Below are 20,951 nucleotides of genomic sequence, written 5' to 3'. Positions count from 1 at the left end.
TTATTTCTATTGCACCAGTGCCCAGGCATGCCAGACCATGGGCTAGAACACCCATTTGTTAGATTTGCCAAGTATAGCAAGAGGTAATGTGTGCAAAATGTAGCTTACTTTTGGGAAAAATCCATTCCCTGTTTCTTTCTCCTTTCCACATCAAGGCCCATCTTAGTATGATCATTTTTTATCCTTTTGATTGCTACCGTAAAAACACGAAGGAAGAAGCCCTGGATGTATTTTCCTTTGGTGAACTGGATCTCAGCATTCCCTGCGGGAGCACACTCTAAAGAAGACAGCTGAAAGAGGCTGGTGCCACTTGCAAGCACCTTCCAGAATAGTGGGTTGTCCCATCCTGTTCCCCCTTCTGCACTCCCCCTTTCTTGCACAGCCAGTAGACAGGCGGGGCAGGTCCCACAGCAGGGACATCTCAACCGGCCAGTCAGGATGCATCTCCTCCCTGATCCTTTCATATTCAGCCTGGCAAGGGAACTACCAGATTTGACAGCTGATTTTTGCATGGGCCATCTCAGCTCTAGTACTGAAAATGCTTTATAATTATAGGGAAATTTTGCTTATTTTTATGTGGCAAAATGCACCCAGGCTTCCTCATACATTGGTGAGAGCAGCCTCAGCTCTTGCTGCGCAAGCACAACAAACTGGGCCTGTACTGGGGCTCTCACCAGTGCTATGATTGCTTCGTGTGAGCAGTTACACTGGCCCATCCACTGGCACACAAGTCCACAAATGTGCTTCCTCACACTCAGCAGGAGCCTCAGAGCACCAAAACCATTTAACACGCCAGGAGACAGCAGTCATGCTGGGAACAGGAGGGGGCAGGTGTTTCTGGGTGCATTTGACTTTCTTAAGAATCAATTTAGAGAGAGAGGTCAGTCTAGACATACCAAGAATATGGAAGAGAAAGGCTTTGACAGGCAGTTGATGATTGCTGAAGCCAGATACCTGACAATTTTCCACCCTGAGAAAACACTACTGAAAAAGCAAAATGTGTTTCTCCATCCTGCTAGAGAAGGTGAGAAAAAAGGCTACAGTGCATGAAAGGTTAGCTTACTTGGGTTCTGAGCTATCAGAATAAAATGTTCACCCAGTGCAGCCCAGAAAGAACAAACTGAATGGAAAACAAAGCTGCAGCTGTATAGTGTTTCAATGTTTAACTTGCAATGTGCACAGGACAGCGATGTCTTGCATGGCTTCATTTAGAGCTCTGGACCAAACATCAGAGACCAACTTCCCAAAATTTAGATTTCCAAATTTCTAAGCACAGACAGGGGTGTTAAACGCACCCTCCTTGCACTTGGATCAGCAACATGGCAGTCTAAACCTGAGGCTGGCAGCCTCCTATATTGGGAATATAAAGCCATGCAGCTTCTATCACTAGTTGTGATGAGGGAACTCAGAAGTTATTTGGCCCCGCAGCACGGGGCCCATTCAGCCCCAGGCAGCCTCATTTTCATGGATCAGGACAGAAGCTGGAAGATGTCTCAGAAATGCAGCAGTGATCTCTCCTCAAAAATGCCTGAATCATTGTTCCTCACTCTAGAGCAAAGAGCTGAGCTGAACACTTAAGTTCATGTTGGTCAAACACTTTGCAAATAAGCCTTCCTCCTACTTTAGCTGCAAGATAGGACTGAACTGTCAAGCTTTTTGTGGAGGCAGTAACTGAAGATAAGTGCTATGAGATGCATACAATTCGTGTTAGTTGATGGGCTGAATAAATCACTCCTAACTACATTTAAAAGGCTTCAAACTTGTACCCACTCATGGAATAAATTTGCATTACTTATTGGGATGTGGGGCTACTGTATTGCTGGTCCTATAATCCTAGAAATCCTCAATTCCTCATTTATTCCAATAATTATATATTTGGGTGCTGTTTAAACATCTGGTTGTCAACAAAAGTTATAATTACACGAACTAGGTGAAACAGGTTTGTTGAATCTACTACAACATTATTGCAATCGATTTTAGCCACATGACATTGTTGAACACAATCAGGCCCAAAAGCTGATGTATTTCTATACAAGCTGAGCAAACAGCGGTGGATGTGCTCCCTTAGCAGGAGAGAGACCAATATACCCACAGTGGGTTACCAAATTTCTTTTGGTTGTTTTAGAGCTTCTAATGGGATCAGAAAGAATCTTGGAATAAGTCAGAGAAATATTTCAGCTGTATTTATTAAAATACTGAACCAGTACTCACTGCATCAGAGAATTCTATTCACTTTCTGAGGTAAATAGGATTTGGATTAAGCAGTTATATGTGTATATGTACATTAATACAGTCACATTATTTTCTGCATGATTCCAAGACCATCTTCTGTAAAGATCAACTAACAGGAAAAGCAACCCAAAATTTCCACTGGGTATTAGGAGACTCAGAATAAGTTATTTTATTAATTGTATTTATAAATACAGCATTTTACTTGTTTCTGCATTTTTAATATGAAACACTGAAAAATTCTAGTCTTCTTCCATAGTTTCAGCAGGGAAAATTGGTATATGACAGATAAATACAACTTATCTAGAGACTGAAATAACACCTGCACCTTAAAAAGAATCTCATGCTTTTGGATATGGTTGCTAAGAAAAATGGTAACTCTAGTTAATCCTTCCTCAAATAATATCTGACCTTCATAATCTCTGGACTATGACACCTGTTTTCATGTGCAATGAGAGATCAAAAGGACACCTCTTGCTGTTAAGCCTGTATCCCCCATTGTACTGTAATAAAAATGAAATATCAATTGATGCATCACACAAAAGGCTTAGTGTCAGATAAATCAACTCAAAAGCCTTTGGTCTGACTCTTTGATGTATTGGCTGCAAGACTTTCCTTAACAGCAACCACACAGGCTTTGGGAGCCCAGGAGGAGTGCAAAGCAGCAGAAAGATCTGAAGAGGGGGAAAAGCAGTGTTGGCAACATGTGAGGGCCACAGCCACCCTCTCACGCATCGATCCTGTCAATCACACCAAGGGAATGAAAGGATGAATGGGGGAGTGCTTGCATGTGTTTCTGGGCATACCTGGGTGCAGTGAAAGAACAAGTACACTGCTCAGCTCCAAATATTGTCCCTGAAGGAAGAAACATGACCAGGAGACCTACATTTTTCTCTGGGAGCTGGCTATGGAGAGATACTTTAATATAAAATACCTGTCCTCAGAAGAAATATCCACAGGGAGAAGAGACCAGTCTTTAGTAAATAACATATAGTTTAATTAATTTGACAGAGAAAAATATATCCAGATACATTAGCATATGGTCATGGATATTTACAAACTGCTGAAGCTATGACACCTGAAGAAATAAATTCTGAAGATTCTGGAGTTTGCAGTGCCATGTTAAATGGTAAATATCATAAATGTTTTTGCCCATTGTGACAGACAGAAAACCAGCATTTGAGCCCAGAATCAGGTTAGCTTAATTCCTTCTAATGCCTTCCCACTGCCTGGCTCTGGGCAGCTCCCTGCTTACTGCCCAATTTATCCCTCTGAATTTGCTGTAGCCTTTAGAAAGGCCTGTTTGCACTGAACAAGTATTGGCACCAGAACTCTGGTTGCTTGCTTATAGCACATGGAAACTTTCTGTTCCCACCAGCCCTTGTAGCAAAGCCAAACTCAGCACCCACAGTAAGAACTTGGGTGGCTGAGGAATACTTCTATTGGACTAAGAAACACCATGGCACGGGACATGGAGTGATTGTCAGCTGATGCCACCACACAAACTCTTCCACTGCACTGAGAGAATTTCCTAAGGGACACTAAATAATTCTTGTACATCAATCAAAGTGTAGACACAGGAATCTTTACCCTTCCCAAGGGTTAGATGTGATTCTCAGATTCCTTGGTGTGGGCACGCCTTACCAGGTGCTATGGCCACGCTGCAGCCCTGCCAACAAAGTAACGTGGTATCAGAAGCTGTTTGCCACCACAGCATGGCACTGTCCCTGAGGTAAGAGCTTGTTCCTGCAAGGCTTTCTAGACCACAGGCATTGGTTTGAGCACAGTGCTAACCCTGAGGTAGATCAACAGCTTCCACATTCAGCTGAGTCTCCTGGCCAAGCAGTACTCACTGCTGCATTTCAGTGCCTCACACTTTACAGGAGCTTCAGTGCCTGGAGAGGGAGAGGGGCAGGAGGACAACAGCAGTTCTCACCAGGACACAACACTTGCATGATGTCCTGAGCAGGTGCACAGCTCATTCAGCCCTTTTGATAAAACCATCTCCATCCCTGTCTGCCCGGGTTGGAGCATGGAAGGTCTCTCCACGCAGAGACAAACAGTATCTGTTGTCAAAAGCCTCCATTACCCCAGCTGAGTGGGGAAGAAAAGTAGGTAAAAATACCATCGGTGACTTTGATTGTTGGGTTTTATCCATGTTTATTCACTTGGCATTGTTATTTCCATTTATAAAGTTTGAAAAACTTAAAACTTCTGTCTTTGAAAGTGGCAGTGGAATAAAGAGTGAACACAGAAGACAATAAACATGAATGGAAGAAAATCAGATGTGAAGCAGCAACACAGAACAGTAAGTTACATAGATGACTGACTGATTCGCTTTTGTCAGCCAGCACTTTCTCCCTCACATCCATAGTTAGCCTCATAAGCAGCCTGGCCAGGTGTAGATGCCATATGCTTCTTCTTTTCTCCCCAAAGAAAATTTCTAAAAAAATTATTTCTTGCTGTTTCGGTGACAAATACCACTCTTCTCCAGTCCAGAAGACTCTGTAAGGCCTAGTGAAACTAAGCATGAATCTATCCTGAAGAATCTGTGAAGTAAACAATGGAAAAAAGTATCCAGTATCTGTCAGTCTGGGACTAACAAATATTCTGAAAGATTTGTTAGAATCTGAATAGCCCATCTTTTCAAAGGAAGGGAAAACAGGATAGCTGAGACTTCAGTGATGTCTGAACAGAAGAAGAGAATAAAAGCTGTTGCTGACATTTGCATTTGGGCACAATGTCCCAAGGACACTTGGCTCAGAGGATGCTCTTAGAAGTAATGCCCACATTCATCTTCCTGAGCAGAGGGAGGAGGAGAAGGAAAACATAGGGAATTTTCAAGTATTGCTTTAAAAACTTTATCAAATTAAACCACACCAAAATGGATGAGAGCACATCATATGAAAGATAGGCCCTTTCCATAATGAATACACTGAACAGAGATGAGAAATGCATTTTGTGAAAAGGTATTTTAAAACAAATTTAACAGGGCAAATCTCCAAGTGCAACTTAATGACTTCACACTGCACCATCAATGTAATTTGCCTTTCCCTGAAAAGCTTAAGCTATTGCCTCACTTGGCACAACACAATGGTGAGAAACAACGTGCGCTGCCCAGGATGTGCCTTCTCCAAGGCTTTCAGTGGCAATAGGGGGCACAAAGCTGCTGCATCACAGCCTGGTACACAAACACCCCTAAGCACATTTCCCAGCCAAATGCAGGACACAGCCTCAAGTTACAACAGGACAGGTTTTAATCACTTATTAGGAAAGATTTCTTCACCAAAGAGATTGTCAAGCATTGGAACAGGCTGCCCAAGGAAGCAGTGGTGTCACCACCCCTGAAGGTATTTGAGAGACATGTGGATATGGCACTTAGGGACTTAGTGTTTAGTGTGGACTTGGCAGTGCTGGGTTAACAGTTGGACTAAATGATCACAGAGGTCTTTTCCAACCTAAATGAATTTGAAAACCTTCATGAACTGATGGAGTCACCAGCCCCGGAGGTGTTTAAGAGAAGACTGGAGATGACACTCAGTGGCACAAATCTAGTTGACTTGGTTGTGTTTGGTCATAGGTTGGACTCAATAATCTCAGAGGTCTTCAACCCAATTGATTCTGTAATATGACTACATAACACCCCTCATCATCTTTGGAAACAAAGAAAGAAATGCCACAGTAAGCTGGAGTCCTTACTTAAGTATTTAAAAATGCAAAGAAATAAAGACTCCCCCACATTGTGAGGTATTTTTAATTAGCTTTATAACCATGTTTACATTTGAGAAAAGGTAACCCTTGTCAGACCACACTGACAGAGCAGCAAGCACACAAAGTGCTTTACAGAAGTTGTACATACACACTCTGCTTGGAAGCACCAGTGCCTATTAATGGTGAGTCAGACTATCTCACGTTATTTGTGCAGGGTTCACTCATCATGGGCCATATTTATATTTGGAAGCTCAACACACTGGATGGAAAAGCAGCCTCTGACACTGTGCACTCTCACTGGAATACACTGTGCAAATGCAGACAATCTATTATTTACCACAAGTAAACAGTAAATAATCATTATATCCAATAATTATCAGATTAATTCAGATTAGCAGTAGAATTTTGTCACTTCAAACATACTGCAGATCACTAAGGAGTTTTGCTCATGAGCTCCTTTCATGAAAATATCTTTGTGGGCAAATTCTTAAGAGAATAATTTTTAAAATCAGAAAATAAATGGGTGATGGAATCAAATTCAAAACATGAAATGTATTCACTTTTCCTACTCAAGCCTGTCCATTACCTGTTGATTTTCTAGTGTAGTGAGAACAACAAAGGAGCAGCACAAGCCACTTATGTCTGCTAGTACTTCCATGTAAAGATATCTAGGGAGACTTCCAAGATATCTGGGTGGTGCTCAGCTTTCTCAAAGTTAGGCCTTTTGCAAAATCACATTGCAGAGAGAGGGACTTCCACAGAGTACTGAGGATTTCTGTCCTTAGGCTTTCACTGAGAGCCTCAGACTTCTAGATCTTGTAGCAATGTCGTGAGCTGGAAAAATCCTTCTCAGAGCTGACTTTGATAGATGGGGGTTTCTGTGCTCACAGCTGAGCCCTCAGTGTTACAGAAGGAAACACAAAGCATGAGGGATGACTATGGAAATGAACATTAATGGTTACTATTAAGATAATTTTGCTTCAGTTAAAATGAACAAGTCAACAATTATACATGAAAAATTAGCTTTTATTACAAATGTTTAGTAATAAGCACTGATTTTTTTCATTTTTTTTAACTTACTAAACCTAAACATACAAAGTCAGAAGCAAACAAGAAATTGCTTGGTTAAAATCTTATTGAAGGTTAACTTGTCAGTAGTTCTATCAGGTTTTCTGCAAGGCTTGCTTTTAAATTATCTTATTTATTGTACTATTGGCTTTCCTTAACAGAGATGCTCGTCCTCCATTAGAGATGTGCAGTCATCAACATGGATGACTTGATTCATTTATAAAAACAGAAGAAAGAAAAAATAAGTTGTGTCCATCTCTGAGTGTAAAACTTACTTCTCTGTGTTACACTTGCATGTGATTTAGAGCTCCATACTCTGGGTGCTGAAGCCAAAGGCAGCTCTCACTGACTGCAGTGTGCACCACACCAGAATGGAAACATTACTGATTTCATGTTAACTGGTGAAAAGTATTCTTTGGCCACAAACATCCTGTATCTCCACAGTTTACAGGACATCAGATGCTATTTTTCACCCATTTTAAGTAGCTTGTTTATATTTGTTTTATTCCATGGGGTTCAGGTTTTTCCCTGTATGTATGATCCATTCCTGTGTGCAGGCATGTGCACAAAACTTGAGTTGCGAATCAGGATTGAAGAAAGCATGTCCTTTACCTTCTGATAGCTTCCAGATGTCAGACTGCAACACCTCTGGTCTACAGTGCCCTTTTTCTGGATTCCCTCAGGACAGGCAATTCATTTTTAGGGTGTCATGTTACCACAGTTTTCAGAATACACAAAATAGGAAATTCACAATCGTTTTGTTACATTGTCTATTACACTGTAAAGTCACATTATTCAAAATCAAAGTCTTGCTTTTGGTGTGAAAAGTTTAAGATAGAGAAGGGGACAATCTAGCTGCTAAGGATGCAGGTAAGAGTGTCTGGACAATGACACTGCTTAAAAGGCACACCAAGAAAAGGCAAACTAGGTTCCTCTCCTGATGGTTTAAATCTGTTTTATATTTCTTCTTGCACATACAGATATGCATATATATGTGTGTATACCTACACAAATCTATGTATGCACACACATCTTTCAGTTTTTGAGAACAGAAATTTCAAGAAGTAGAAATTAATTTTAAATAAGTAAGAATCATTGATAGGGGGAAGTTGGTACTGTTATTTTTTTCCTGCATTATGATTATAATCTAATGACACAGTGACATGATTATACCATTTTTTACTTTACATAATTTCATTGGATAAATGTGAGGTGTAAGACTACCAGGTGCACTTTAGCTTGCCTAAAGTAATTTTTATGGATCTTCTGTGTTCTTGCATTTTCACAAGCAAAGGTCATTGCTCTAGGAAATACAAAGAGAACTGAGGATAAGGATGTTCTAACAATCACAATCAAGATTTATTTGACTGTAGGATTTACATGTCAGAGTGTGGTGTGCATGCAAACACAGAGAGAATGACAATGACAACGATGGCTGTTTACGGCTCAAACCCAAGTCCTGGTCCCAGCACTGCTGCAGAATGCTGATCTTGTGAAAACTTTTGGTTTCCTTTTGCATAAGCTTTGTGATATAATGCACTATTTCCAAAATCTGCACTGCTCCATCTAAATGGTCCACGTATGATGACAGTAAATGTTAAGAGGTATGAGATGATTACTAACTTCCAGAAAACATTTAACACAACAGGCCCATACAGTAGTCACCATTAAAAGTTTAACAGCTAAAAGCTGAATGTAAAGATCTTTTCAGCTGTATTGTTCAAAGAAGTATTACTATCACAGTGAAGTTATTTACATAAAAGGCAACAATAGTAAATATTTCAATAGAGAACACAGTGGATTGTTCAGAAAGTGGATCACATTTTCTGCTAAGTATGAAATATTTCTTGCAATGTTGTAAATTCTACCTGCTAGGCATTCAACAATATAAACCAGATAGAATAACTTGTAAAAAGCTATTAAGAGTTTGGTCCTGCATTTCTGATTTCCCAAAATCTACCAGCAGAAGACCATAGGAATTTTGAATGTTTAGTGACTGCAGGACAAAACCCTCAGAGGACTCTAAAATGTTGCTTCTTTTCTGTACTTATTAAATATAAGTATTCATTTTATTTTCTTTGGCTTTTAAATTACTATCCCTTCTATCTATAATGTGAAAACAAAACAAACCCAAACCACTAGTAACACCCTCTCCCCTCAAAACAGTGATAAAGAAACCCAAATGAACAAAAAACATCCAGAAAGTGTAGCTGTTACTTCATTATAAAACTACAGTGCAAAACAGAGGTTTATACTGGTCAGAATTGCAATAGCAATTGGAAGTTTACACTGAAGGAGTTGACTGCAAGTATTGCTTCTCCTGAATAAGAAAAATCAAAACTGATTAGGCACTTGTTTTCTTGTTTAATGACAGCTGACTCAGTGTGCGTACAAATGACAGGAATACTCTTTAAAAATGCTCTGTAGTGTAACAACTGTTCTGCTCAACTACAACCACAGTCACTGATTCAGGAGAGCAGAAAAACATGTGTCTGTTACCTACTTTCTGCTTAAATCCTACTGATACAAATGGGCAGGATACATGTTCAAGTGCTGTCCTGAATTGGGATGCTTGCTGAAATTGGAGTTTTAAAAGATAATACAGTGGTGAGCAGCTTTTCATTATACTACAATACCAATTTTATCTAATCTGACACGGCTCTCCCCAGTATTATCCTAATACTTCCCAACATAAAAGGAAACAGGCATAAAATAAATAGGATAACCAAAGATTACATAATAAATATGCTACTAAGTGGAAGAAAAATACATTGTAATATAAGGCTCGGTAGTGTTGCACAATCAAGAAATCATTCCAGGTGCTCCAAAACATAATTCCCAATGTACAACACCAAGTTACCAATATACACCTGAAAAAGATTGGGAAAAACAGATTAAACTTGTATTACATTAAACATTTGAAAATGGAAACAAGTGGTGATGTGTTTCTCTGCCTTTGCAGAATGCCATATGTATATTCTTTCACTGCTCCAATTGTCATTGTTTGTCAAGGGAATTTCAATAGACTGGGTCTTAAAAACTCTCACAATCAAATTCCTTCAGACTTACAAAGTTACCAGTGTCCACAATGACTCATAGTATTCTGTCTGAAAGTAAAGCAAACTCAGAAATTTTGCTGCCTTCGTTTCTTTGCATCCATGGCATCCAGGATAGGCTGCCTCTTTGCAGTGTACCTCTGACGAAGCTCCTCAATTTCTCGTTCCATCATAGGGTCCAAAGCCTTTAACCTCATCTGTAATTCTTCTAAACTCAGATTCTTTAACTGGAAAACAACCAAACAAAAGAACAACCACACAAAAAATATTAGAAACTGTTTACAATAAAAATTAAAACCACGACCATTCATAATCCTTTAATTTACAGTTGCAGTGAGTGCTTTTACACACTTGGAGTGTATGTATACTTATATATAACTGTATATATATGTATGTATACATATGTATATAATGTATACATATATATAACATATATATACACACAACCAAAAGCCTTAGTATTCTTCATAGTAAAGAATTTAATAGCATATGAAAAAACCCACACACTACATTCAATTTAAAAGAAATCACTTCACAAACCTTGCAAATAAATTGCAAATAAATATAGGGCTGAGTTTAACTAATTAGGCTGCCATAGCATACACAATTATAGTTATGTATCTAAATCATACTGCCTAATCAAATACTTCTTACTGAACATTCTCCTACAGAAGCCTGAAAAATAGCTACTGTAAGTAATACTCTGACAGATATTTAGAGGTACGTCCCGATAAGAATGAGTCCTGATAAGGCACCTGCCTTCCTCAATAGAATGCTGCCAGAACCAGTCAAAGCAAATTACTAGCAGCGTGTTTAAACAATACATGAAATAATTTCATGAATTCATGGGAAGGTTACCTTTGACTAAGTTCTTTTCTTTCTAAAAATATTCTTTTCACAATGTTTAACAGTTCATTACATTTCATTCATTAAAACTGACTGGTCATATAAGAAGTAAACCCCTTTCCTGTCCTGCTGGCTGTTGCCAATACAGATTGGAGTCTTGTCAGGTACTGAGGCATGTCGGGCACTACTGCTCCTCCACCTGCTACTGCAGGAAAGAATCTACACTGGAAATTTGTTCCTTGTCTGGTCTATCTGTTTTTTGCTGAGGTAGCTTAGTGCCTTTCTGCATTTCTCTCTTGTTGGAATTTGCTATGTGCCAATTATTCTTCACTGAGTGTGAAAAATAACAAATTTCAAATAGCACAAATATTTTCCTCCTGGAAAAGGAGGAATCTTTATTTTGTTTGCAAATATTCTGACACTGCAAACAAGCACACTACCTAACTTGCAGGTAAAAAACCCTGATTTTCTGAATCAACTACTAATGAGTCAATGGTTTGTTCATGAATCTAGGGCAGGCTTCCAAACACACAGTCGGACCTGTTTTCCCCAAGGAATGAAATACTACTTTTGATCTTTTATTTTTATCAGCGATTGAGGTATGTAATTTAGCAATCCATATTTCTACACAGTCCAAATCCACTATGATTTCTACTATCAGACCACATTGTACACAGTAAACAAATAACTGAAAGTCACAATAAAGAGAGAGGGCATATCAGAGCATATGGAAAAGGTGGACATATTCACGCAACATCATTTAACCATAAGATTCCTAGTAAGGATGAAAATTAAACCCCAAATGTCAAAGAATCTTTGAGGACTAAAGATCCAAGACCTTTATGAATTTCAGAGACCTCAGATGTGCTCAACAGCTCATCTGCAATGCTGATCTCACAGAAACTGCTGAGTTGGAAGAGACTCCCATGGATCACTCAGTCCAACCCATAGCTCTACACAGGACATTCCCAAGAATTACACCATGTGCCTGAGAGTATGATCCAAATGCTCCTTGAACTCTGCCAGGCTTGGTGCTGTGACCACTTCCCTGGTCAGTGCCCAACGCCCCTCTGGGTGCAGAACCTTTTCTAATATCCAACCTAAACCTCCCCTGACACAACTTCAGGCCATTCCCTTGGGCCTTGTCACTGATCACCACAGAGAAGGGATCAGTGCCTGCCCCTCCTCTTCTCCTCAAGAGGAAGTTGTAACTGCAGTGAGGTCTCCCCTCAATGTCCTCCTCTCCAGGCTGGGCAGACCAAGTGTCCTCAGCTGCTCCTCATAAAACTTCCCCTCAAGGCCCTTCACCATCTTTGCTGTCTCCTTTGGACACTTTGCTCTCCTTTGGTCTCTCCCAAGGACAAATGACACCTTTTGTTTCTTAGAAGGGAAAGAGTTGCCTCTCAAGGAATCAGTATCATCCAGTTTGTTGTACTTCTCCCATTTGATATATGGAAAAAAACGGATGGGGAAAAGAATTCCTTAGTCAGCAAGGCTTGCAGAAAAAGACCTTTTCATTTTCAGGGGGGAAAAAAAGATTAACAAACTGCAACACTATTTACTTTTTAGCCCATTGGGAAATGTAACTGGTACATTACATCCTTTTCAGTGAAGATACTCTTTTAGGGGAGTTACATGTCAGCGATTTGAAGTAAAATGAGAAGAGATGACAGTGCCAATTCCCCTGTTTAACTGATCCCAACACAAGACAGATGAGAGGAGCAATAAACCCACGGTTTTTAGCATGTGTGGCAGGAGGGGGATATTTATTTGGGCATTTATTATATATTTGGGGCTCCATAGATGAGGAAATAGACTAAGTCAGGCACTGAATAATCTCATGTGTATATGTTTTGTGAGAACTGCCACTGATGAAATCTCCTACCCACTCTGGACCAGCCTGGGCAGCCCTTTATTCCCTCTCAGTCACCACTGTAGACATCAAGCTTAAACTGCACAGAATAGACTCCAACTGATCTAATCACATAATTATTCTGCACTGAAAACCATTTTTCCATAAATTATCAGAGAAAAATGTGGTGGGTGAGTTTTTATTTAAATTTCAATCAAGAAACAGAGCCAGCAAGCAGAATTAACTATTCTTTAAAGATTACAGACAGTTGGGATGGATATTAAAATATAAAGGGAATGAACTTTTTAAGCCAGAGACTAAGAATCTTTCAGAATCAGCTCAGACATGTCACCCAGGGGACCCAGGGAGCCACATTACTCATCTGTATGAACGGCTGATGCTTAGGATATCTAAAGAAAGGAAGTGGCAGAAAACAGGGGCATTAACCTGAAAACAGGAGTTAGGAAGGTCTCATCTATCTCACATCAGACAAGAAAACCACTTGGTCAGCCATAGCTGAATCTGGGGTATGTGTGTGTGTCCATGCACATCCATTTCTCCTTGGCAAACTTAAAAGTATTTTTTCTTGACTTCTGTCTGTGCTATTGATATTATCTCACAAACCCTGCAAAAGTCCAAACACTGAATGAAACAGAAAATATATTATACAAGATGTGCAGAAACAATTCAAACAAGATATTTAATTACTCCTATGTCATTTATTCTCCTGCATGATAAATATTTTGATTCAAATTTTTAATGTGATAGAGCTCAGCATTTGTTTACTTTCAATTGCAAACAGTTTGGAATTTAAACTGCCATAAATAATTCACTGTGTAGTTTGCTGTGACTACTGGGGCTACTGGCATTAATGGGAAGGCAGAGGACAGCATTCAGCAGTGCAAGCTACAGGGTTTCAAAAAGGTTTTAAAATATATTTCAATAGCTTTTTAAAAGCTGTGAACTGTAAAAAGCCAGTAATTGGGATAGCATTTGTTTGATGATAGATAGTTCAAATTCTGCCACTTTTCCAAATGATGGAATCAATGGTGTCCCTTCAGAGATTGAACACCCACAACCACGTAAAATAAAGCAATTAGTCTCAAGAGGGGCCACCCCAAGACAGAGGACTTCAGTGAATGGAGTTTTTGGTAAAAGTGTTTGCTTTCACTGGGACACTTTATGATCACATGGGTTTGGGAAATCAACAGTCCAAACTTCAACTTACAATGCCACATACAGGCACAGTCTTTTAGAGTGAGTACACATACCCAGTTTTCCAGAAGGAAAAATAGGTGTGTACAGAAAAAACCTTTTATCCTAAAGGTGTATTTGTTAACTTAATCACTAAGAGAGTTACAAGGTGTAAGGGAAGAAAGGCAAAAAAAAAGGAAAGCAACCTCCAGAGCCAGATGACTTTGAATAATTTCTTCTACAAGATGACATTCTCAGGACACAGTTGCACTTAAGGAGGCCTCCCTGAAATTCTCTACTGTGCTTTGCTAGAGCACAGGAAATCAACTTTGCCTACAAAGAGATGAGCCAACAGCCATCCTTGTGGGACAAACTCCCAGTGTTGCCAGGTGAGTGCCAGCAGCTCCTGCCTGTACCACATCCTCTCCCTGATGCAGAGGGAAATCCTGATGGAAAAAAGGTACCTATGCAGAAAGGAAGTCCATCAAAGCAAGCTTCCAGCAGCAAAAGTAGCTTTCAGCAGCACAAACCTGAGCTGGGAAAAATAGCACAGAATAAAAACATAACTAACCTTCTAACAGAACTATAATGTTCACTTACAATCTCTGGAAAAGGCACTCAGCCCCACACTTAGGAGACCAGTCTGGCAACCTGGTGCACCTTATCTCAAACTTTCAGCAAATGGGGCAGCAATCATTTAACTCCTCCTTCCTCATTTTTCAACTTATTTGTCAAAGGGATAGTAAGTTTTCCAGGAAAGGCTACATGTAGAACTTGAAAAGCAGCAGAACAGATTAAGAAATCATTACCATGCTTTTCCTACTATGACTGCTCTCATTAAGCTGGGATACAGTAAAAATCCAAATGCTGAGGCAGCTCCAGGCATGAAGTGTTCAGTTGTGATGAGAGCACAGGTCAGAGCTATGAGCACTGCACAGACAACGCACTGCCCTTGTCCCAAGGTGGCAGGAACCACTGCTCATCACTCTGGGGGTTTAAAATAATCAGGCATGATCATGGAAGGTTGGTTGCATACACTGCAGACCAGCATTTTATCAGAAGAATATTTCCTATTGCAGTGGGTTGACCCTGGCTGGTTGCCAGGCACCCACCAAAGCCACTCATCACTTCGCTCTGCAACTGGACAGTAGAGAAAAAATATATAAAAGGTTCATGAGTTAAGATCTGGGAGAGATCACTCACCAAATAGTGTCACAGGCAAAACAGACTCGAATTGGGGATATTTATTAAATTTACTAATAACAAAACTAGAGCAGAATATGAGGAGTAAAATAAATCTTAGAACACCTTCCCCTCACCTCTCCCCTCCTTCCTGGGCTCTCTCTCTTCCCTGCCAGCTGCAGAGGAAGACAGGGAATGGGGGTTATGGCTAGTTTATCACATGTTGCTCCTGCTGCTGCTCAGGAAGAAGAGTCTTTTCCCTGCTCCAGCATGGGGTCTCTCCCATGGGACACAGTTCTCCATGAACTTCTCCAACAGGAATCTACACCACAGGCAACAGTTCTCCCCAAACTGCTGCAACCTTGGTCACTCTGCCACAGGGTCAGTCCCTCAGGCACAGGATGCTCCAGCGTGGGTCCCCCACAGGGCTGCTCTAGCATGGGCCCCTCTCTCCATGGGTCTGCAGGTCCATGCAAGGAGCCTACTCCAGCACGGGTTTCCCACAGGTTCACAGCCCTCTCTTGGGTCTCCTCCTCAGGCTGCAGGGGGATCTCTGCATTCCCACTGACCTCCATGGGCTGCAGTGGCACAGCTGCCTCACCATGGTCTGCACCACGGGCTGCAGGGAAACCTCAGTTTCAGTACCTGGGGTACCTCTCCTCCTCCTTCTCCACTGGTGCCTGCATAGTTGTTCCTCTCACATACTCTCACTCACATTCTCTGCTCTTCTTTGCCTGCAATTACAGCTGTGCAGTAATTTTTTTTTCTTCTTAAATATGTAACCACAGAGGCATTACTGTCATTCCTGATTGGCCCAGACTTGGCCAGAGGTGGGCCCATCCTGGAGGCAGCTGGCACCGGCTCTGCCAGAAATGGGGGAAGCTTCTGGCAACTTCTCACAGAAGCCACCCCTGTAGTGCCCCCCTGCTATGAAAACCCGGCCACAAACCCAATACACCTACACAGAAAACATTCTTACTCTGGTCTATTCTGGTTTCAGGCTGATTGCTTTTTTCACATGTCTTCAAACTGTACTGATGCAGTTGCCTCCCAAACTTCTGCAAGAAAAGCGCAACAGCTTTTACTTTTTTTGTCTTTGGTCTAAATTCTCACACCCCATATGGACCAGGTTCCTTTGGATCAGTATTTTCAGCAAACCAAAGAATAGTTCCTTGCAGTCAGTACTACTTCTGCCTGCAGGAGGACCAACACTGTAACTTACCTGTTTTGTTCACAGCCTTAGTCAAATCAAACTGATGAAAGCTCTGGCCAAAACAGGCACTAGGAAAATAGATGTATGTTCCTGTCTACAGCCCTGAGTTCCATAGCAATAAGCTGAGAAGGAAGGAGATAAAGTACAACCAAAAATGGACTCTCAGAAGCCACGAAGTCAAAGGGTGCAATGTAAATCCTGACGTGTGTCTAGCACAGGAGACAGGAGCAAGGACATGTATCTGAGATACTCGGTGGTGCTTGCAGTCCATGGATTTACGTGAAGGTGTCTGGAACTCATTAGCCACACTTGGCCAGCGCATACCTGTAGCCATCCAAACTTTTCAAGGGGTGAAAGCCAAAATTTTGGTGGGTGTAGCACACTGTAATCTTAATCCACACTTGACAGCAACAGAGGTAAATAAAACCTCTAGGCCAGTGATGTTTTCAATATAATAAAATTAGATTTCATTAGTAATTCTATAATGCTTGAGTTACAATTGCAAGCCTCCAGTCTATCAAACTAAATTATGGAATCCTACTATTAAGCTGGTGCAACAAAAACAAACAAGTATATTTTCAGGGTTTAAATTGTTAAGAAAACAGATAATCAAAAAATAATCTGTATCAAGTTTGTTGTATTTACTTGAAAAAACAAATTCTTCCTAGCAACTGCTTGAATGAATCTTACAGATGCAATGTGCCTTATTAGGGGCCTTTGATTAAAAAAATATGGATTGTTAATACTATATTCTGAGTCATCTATTTTCCCATCTGCTAGTAATTCCTACAATATGGACTATCAACAGAATGGCTAACAATAATTGCAACAATGGCAATTGCAAAAGGGTGTTGCCCATAGCACTTTCTAAGATTTAACCAGTGTATGTCTTGGATTGTGTTGTGTGTTAGTGGTCTCAGGAAGAGAAACTTTTCTCTCCTGCGGCTCACTTCCCTCTGCTGAGCAGAGAGTTGTCTCTAGCAGAATGAGCTCCACTGATGGCTTCAAACTCTTTTTTTTACTGGTATAAAAAGTTAGAGTTGAATCAGAATCCAAAAGGTACAAGGTGAGCCTTTCTGACCAATTTATCTCTGCTATGAATTCACACCCAGAACCTGCGAATCTCACTAATGAAGTTGCCTCATGATTGTGTGCAAGGAAATACTCCATGGCCACTGCTGTCTGTTCAGCTGCTCCCGTGCAGCAACAGGAGGGGAACTGCTTAATGTTGGCTTGTACAGCAAATCCTGCTGATCTTGGGTAAGCACTGTCAGTGGTGAGGAGCTCTCGGGCACCCATCAGAGACGTGATGTGCTGCCATCCCGGCCCTGCTGTCACTGCAGTGCACAGTTCAGTCACAGGAAAACAAACTTGGGTGGGGAATGGAGTGAGAGCATTTATTTCACATTGTCTAAAGAGCAAGTATCCTCCGTGCAATGCACAGAGTTAAACAAATGTAAAAAAGACCTCATTTACTGTAATTGTTTTTGACAATTTATGCGAGAGAAGGACAGACAACTAAAGTTTCAAAAGGCAGAGCCCTGCAGTTACCTCCAGCATTTCTGGTGGTTAAATAAGCACACAGCACTAAGAGAAATTAAAGATGGACAAATCAATGTAATTTTAAAATGTTTCTCTAGGAATAAAATTGTATATAAATTCTCCATGATCAGTAGAATTCTCTCTGCTCTGACATTAAAACTGAACATAACTAGCAACACAAAGCTAAATCTTAGTTACTACCATCAACATTTTTCAGCTCTAGAAGACTTTGCTCAGCTTCATACAATGTGACATTTCAATAGAAACCACCGAGGCAGGAAAAAATGTCTTTCTACAGCCTTAGTGCATGTTATCATTTGCATACCTTTTCTGAATACTGCCCAGGGCTCTCCTGTCAGCACATTCAACACTGTCAGAACTAAAATTCAAAAATCATGAGCTGAGTCCTTTATCTTCATTAAACTACCCTTAGAAATTAGATTCCTAAACTAAGGTGTTTTTACAAGATGGAAGGTGTCTTTTTATTTCCCTTTTCATTTCTAAGTCATCAGGAGGCATCTAGAACTTAAATATTTCTGCAATTAAAAAGGCTAAAAAACTCACAGGGAAAACGAGCAATCCTGACTGTGGGAACTGAAGTCTAAGAAAAAGCAGATATTGTTGTGAAAAGCAATGTAAAATTAGCCATAATGTCAACTTTGCCTGTTGGGATTTTACCCAGTTCCTGACAAAACCAGTAACGTAGAGTGCATTAACGCTTCATCAAATCCCAAGCAGTTCAAATATATTTTACACTGTTTCTACCTACTACAGCAACTGGTGCTCATGTAGCTGTCAGGTATATAATTTTAACTAAAATAAATAAAGCAACACAGAAGAGTCTGAACATGGGGAAACAAACTGAAGCAATGTATTTCAAAAGCCTGGCCCAGCCTGCAAACATCCATTAACAAGTATCTTTGAGATCAATTCTTTAGTATTTGATTGATAAGTGTAAAAACTAAATTTAATTGAAGTGTACAGAAGGAAAAAAATTCCACCATTTTCTCTTTTCTATGCCATTTACACAGTGTGTATTGTTACACTTCATGCTTGAGTCTACTGCAGCATGACACTTTAATTTGCTATCACCTTCTCTTTAGAATTGCATCATCCATCACAGACATTTTTAAAAATCACTTTTAGAGCATCACAGGCAAAAATTCACAGTTTGCATTCCCTTAGAGAAGATCTTAGTGGTTTTTTATATACTGTAATTTTTTTATATCAGGAATGTCAAGCTTAATGGTACAGTTTGTCCTGAAGAATACTATAAATATTTACTGGAGCTCCCAATAGAGTAAATAAGCTAAAACTTAGGAAAAACACTCCACCTGGATACACATCATGATGTTTAAATTTTATTGCAAATATACTCACACAGTGCTGATGGCAAAGTAGCTACCATACCTGATCTAAAAATATACAGGATTTTCCCTGCAAGCCTTTCTGCTTTTGGAGAAAAAAAAGCATGGGAATTAAAAACAAACAAAATAATCCCCAAAACATCTTTTCAAATATTACCAATCAAAGCTATAAAGCTTTTAGAGGAACATGAATTCTTTAGCTAGATCTCTTAGTGTGTGAAGTAAGTGGAATCAAAAAGTCAGCATTTTATCTTTGTTAATCTGCAGGTCTCTAGGGCGAGTGCTTTTAAATTGTCTTTCATGAGCTGAGCTATCAGCAAGAACATTACAGTGCCCTTGAATCCATCATATCACATTTCAGCAACTGCAGCCACCATTCAGCTACATAAACCCAAACCTGACCTTCCTACCCCAAAGTTTTCTCAAGTTAAGGTACTGCCTCCCTGACATCTGATTCTTCCATGAGAAGAGCATTTTAAGAATACTCAAATAACAGCATTACATTTTTGTAAAATTCTACTAACTTACACGTAAATGCAAGCTGTATTAAGAACAAAGGTATAAGATACTAGGGATGAGAAACATTTCACAAAATAGAAACATTCAGTTAGGGCACCCAAACATCCTAATGATAAAACAAAGAATGGAAGATGATCCTCGTTTTGCTGAAATATTTTGTAAGTGCAAATCTACAATGAAAAGTAAAGATGTAAGTAACATCAAATAGAAACCTTGAGGTTAGAAAAAGGCTGTTTAAATCTACAAATTCATTTAATAAATACATGATGATATAATTTAAAGGCATTTTTCCTGAACAGTTCCATTTAAGATTATTTTTAAAACAGGAAGGAAAATGGAAGCTCATTTAATGAGTTATGACACAGCAAGATGCATCCACAGCAGTAATCTAGAAATTAAACCCAGACCCAGAAAAGCATTTCACCTGAAGAGCATGCAAGAGACTAAAAGAATTTTAAACCTCAAATCTTAGTGTCCTAATGAGGGACAAGTGAATCCCAATCTTCTGAGAAGCATGAAACGTTGATACCCAAAATTAAACCAACAAAACTCCATGTTCCTAGCAGGGGAAGTCTGTTGGAAGAGAGAGGCAACCCCAAACCCAAACCACACATGCAAATTTGAATCTTATTTGCTGGGAAACCTTAAATTAGTTATATTCTTTATAAAGAAGAAAATTCAGTTCAGTTTAAAACAGCCACTTCAGAAAAGATCTAAGAAAATAACAGATCATCTTTAATAAATGGAAAAATGATAGACATATTGTTTGCTGGGGTTTATTTCATGCAGAAAGCATTCCTGTAGTCACGCATGAGAGGGGATGGGTTTCAATCACTTTTGATACAACACAGAAAAAAATCCTACAGTCCAGAAACTCAGGGCAATTTACAGGCAACAAAAGCCAGGATTATTAATCACTGGGACAAGGAAGAAAATACAGCAAAGGCAGCAAAAAGCTCCAAGGAACACTGAGACTTCAGTTGAAAGAGGCCTCCAAAACATCAAAAATTGTAGAATCTGAACTCGCAGCAACTGAATAAAGACTGGGCTAAGCTGAGAGCTTTGACTGATCTCTTCAGTCATGGCAGGAAGGAGATCCCTGCCTCAAGAAAGCCCTGCAGGTCACCACCTTGGGATAGGGACTCGGGGTGGATGAGAGCCAAGAGCACCTG

At 39.9% G+C, this 20,951-nt stretch overlaps 1 protein-coding gene across 1 annotated transcript in view; it reads right to left on the bottom strand.

Moving 5' to 3' along the window:
• Positions 1-9,812: 9,812 nt before the first annotated feature.
• The window catches only part of STK3 (serine/threonine kinase 3), a 119,379-nt gene continuing 108,240 nt past the window's right edge, over positions 9,813-20,951 (bottom strand). The window contains exon 11 of the mRNA XM_071554097.1: positions 9,813-10,291. Coding sequence (XP_071410198.1) covers positions 10,133-10,291 — 159 coding nt within the window. The 3' untranslated portion in view covers positions 9,813-10,132. The remainder of the gene's footprint in view (positions 10,292-20,951) is intronic.

This window comes from Pithys albifrons, chromosome 4 (genome assembly GCF_047495875.1).
Source record: "Pithys albifrons albifrons isolate INPA30051 chromosome 4, PitAlb_v1, whole genome shotgun sequence".
Classification (NCBI taxonomy): domain Eukaryota; kingdom Metazoa; phylum Chordata; class Aves; order Passeriformes; family Thamnophilidae; genus Pithys; species Pithys albifrons.
Note: the sequence above shows the minus strand (reverse complement) of the source record. Positions and strands in the feature narration are given on the sequence as shown.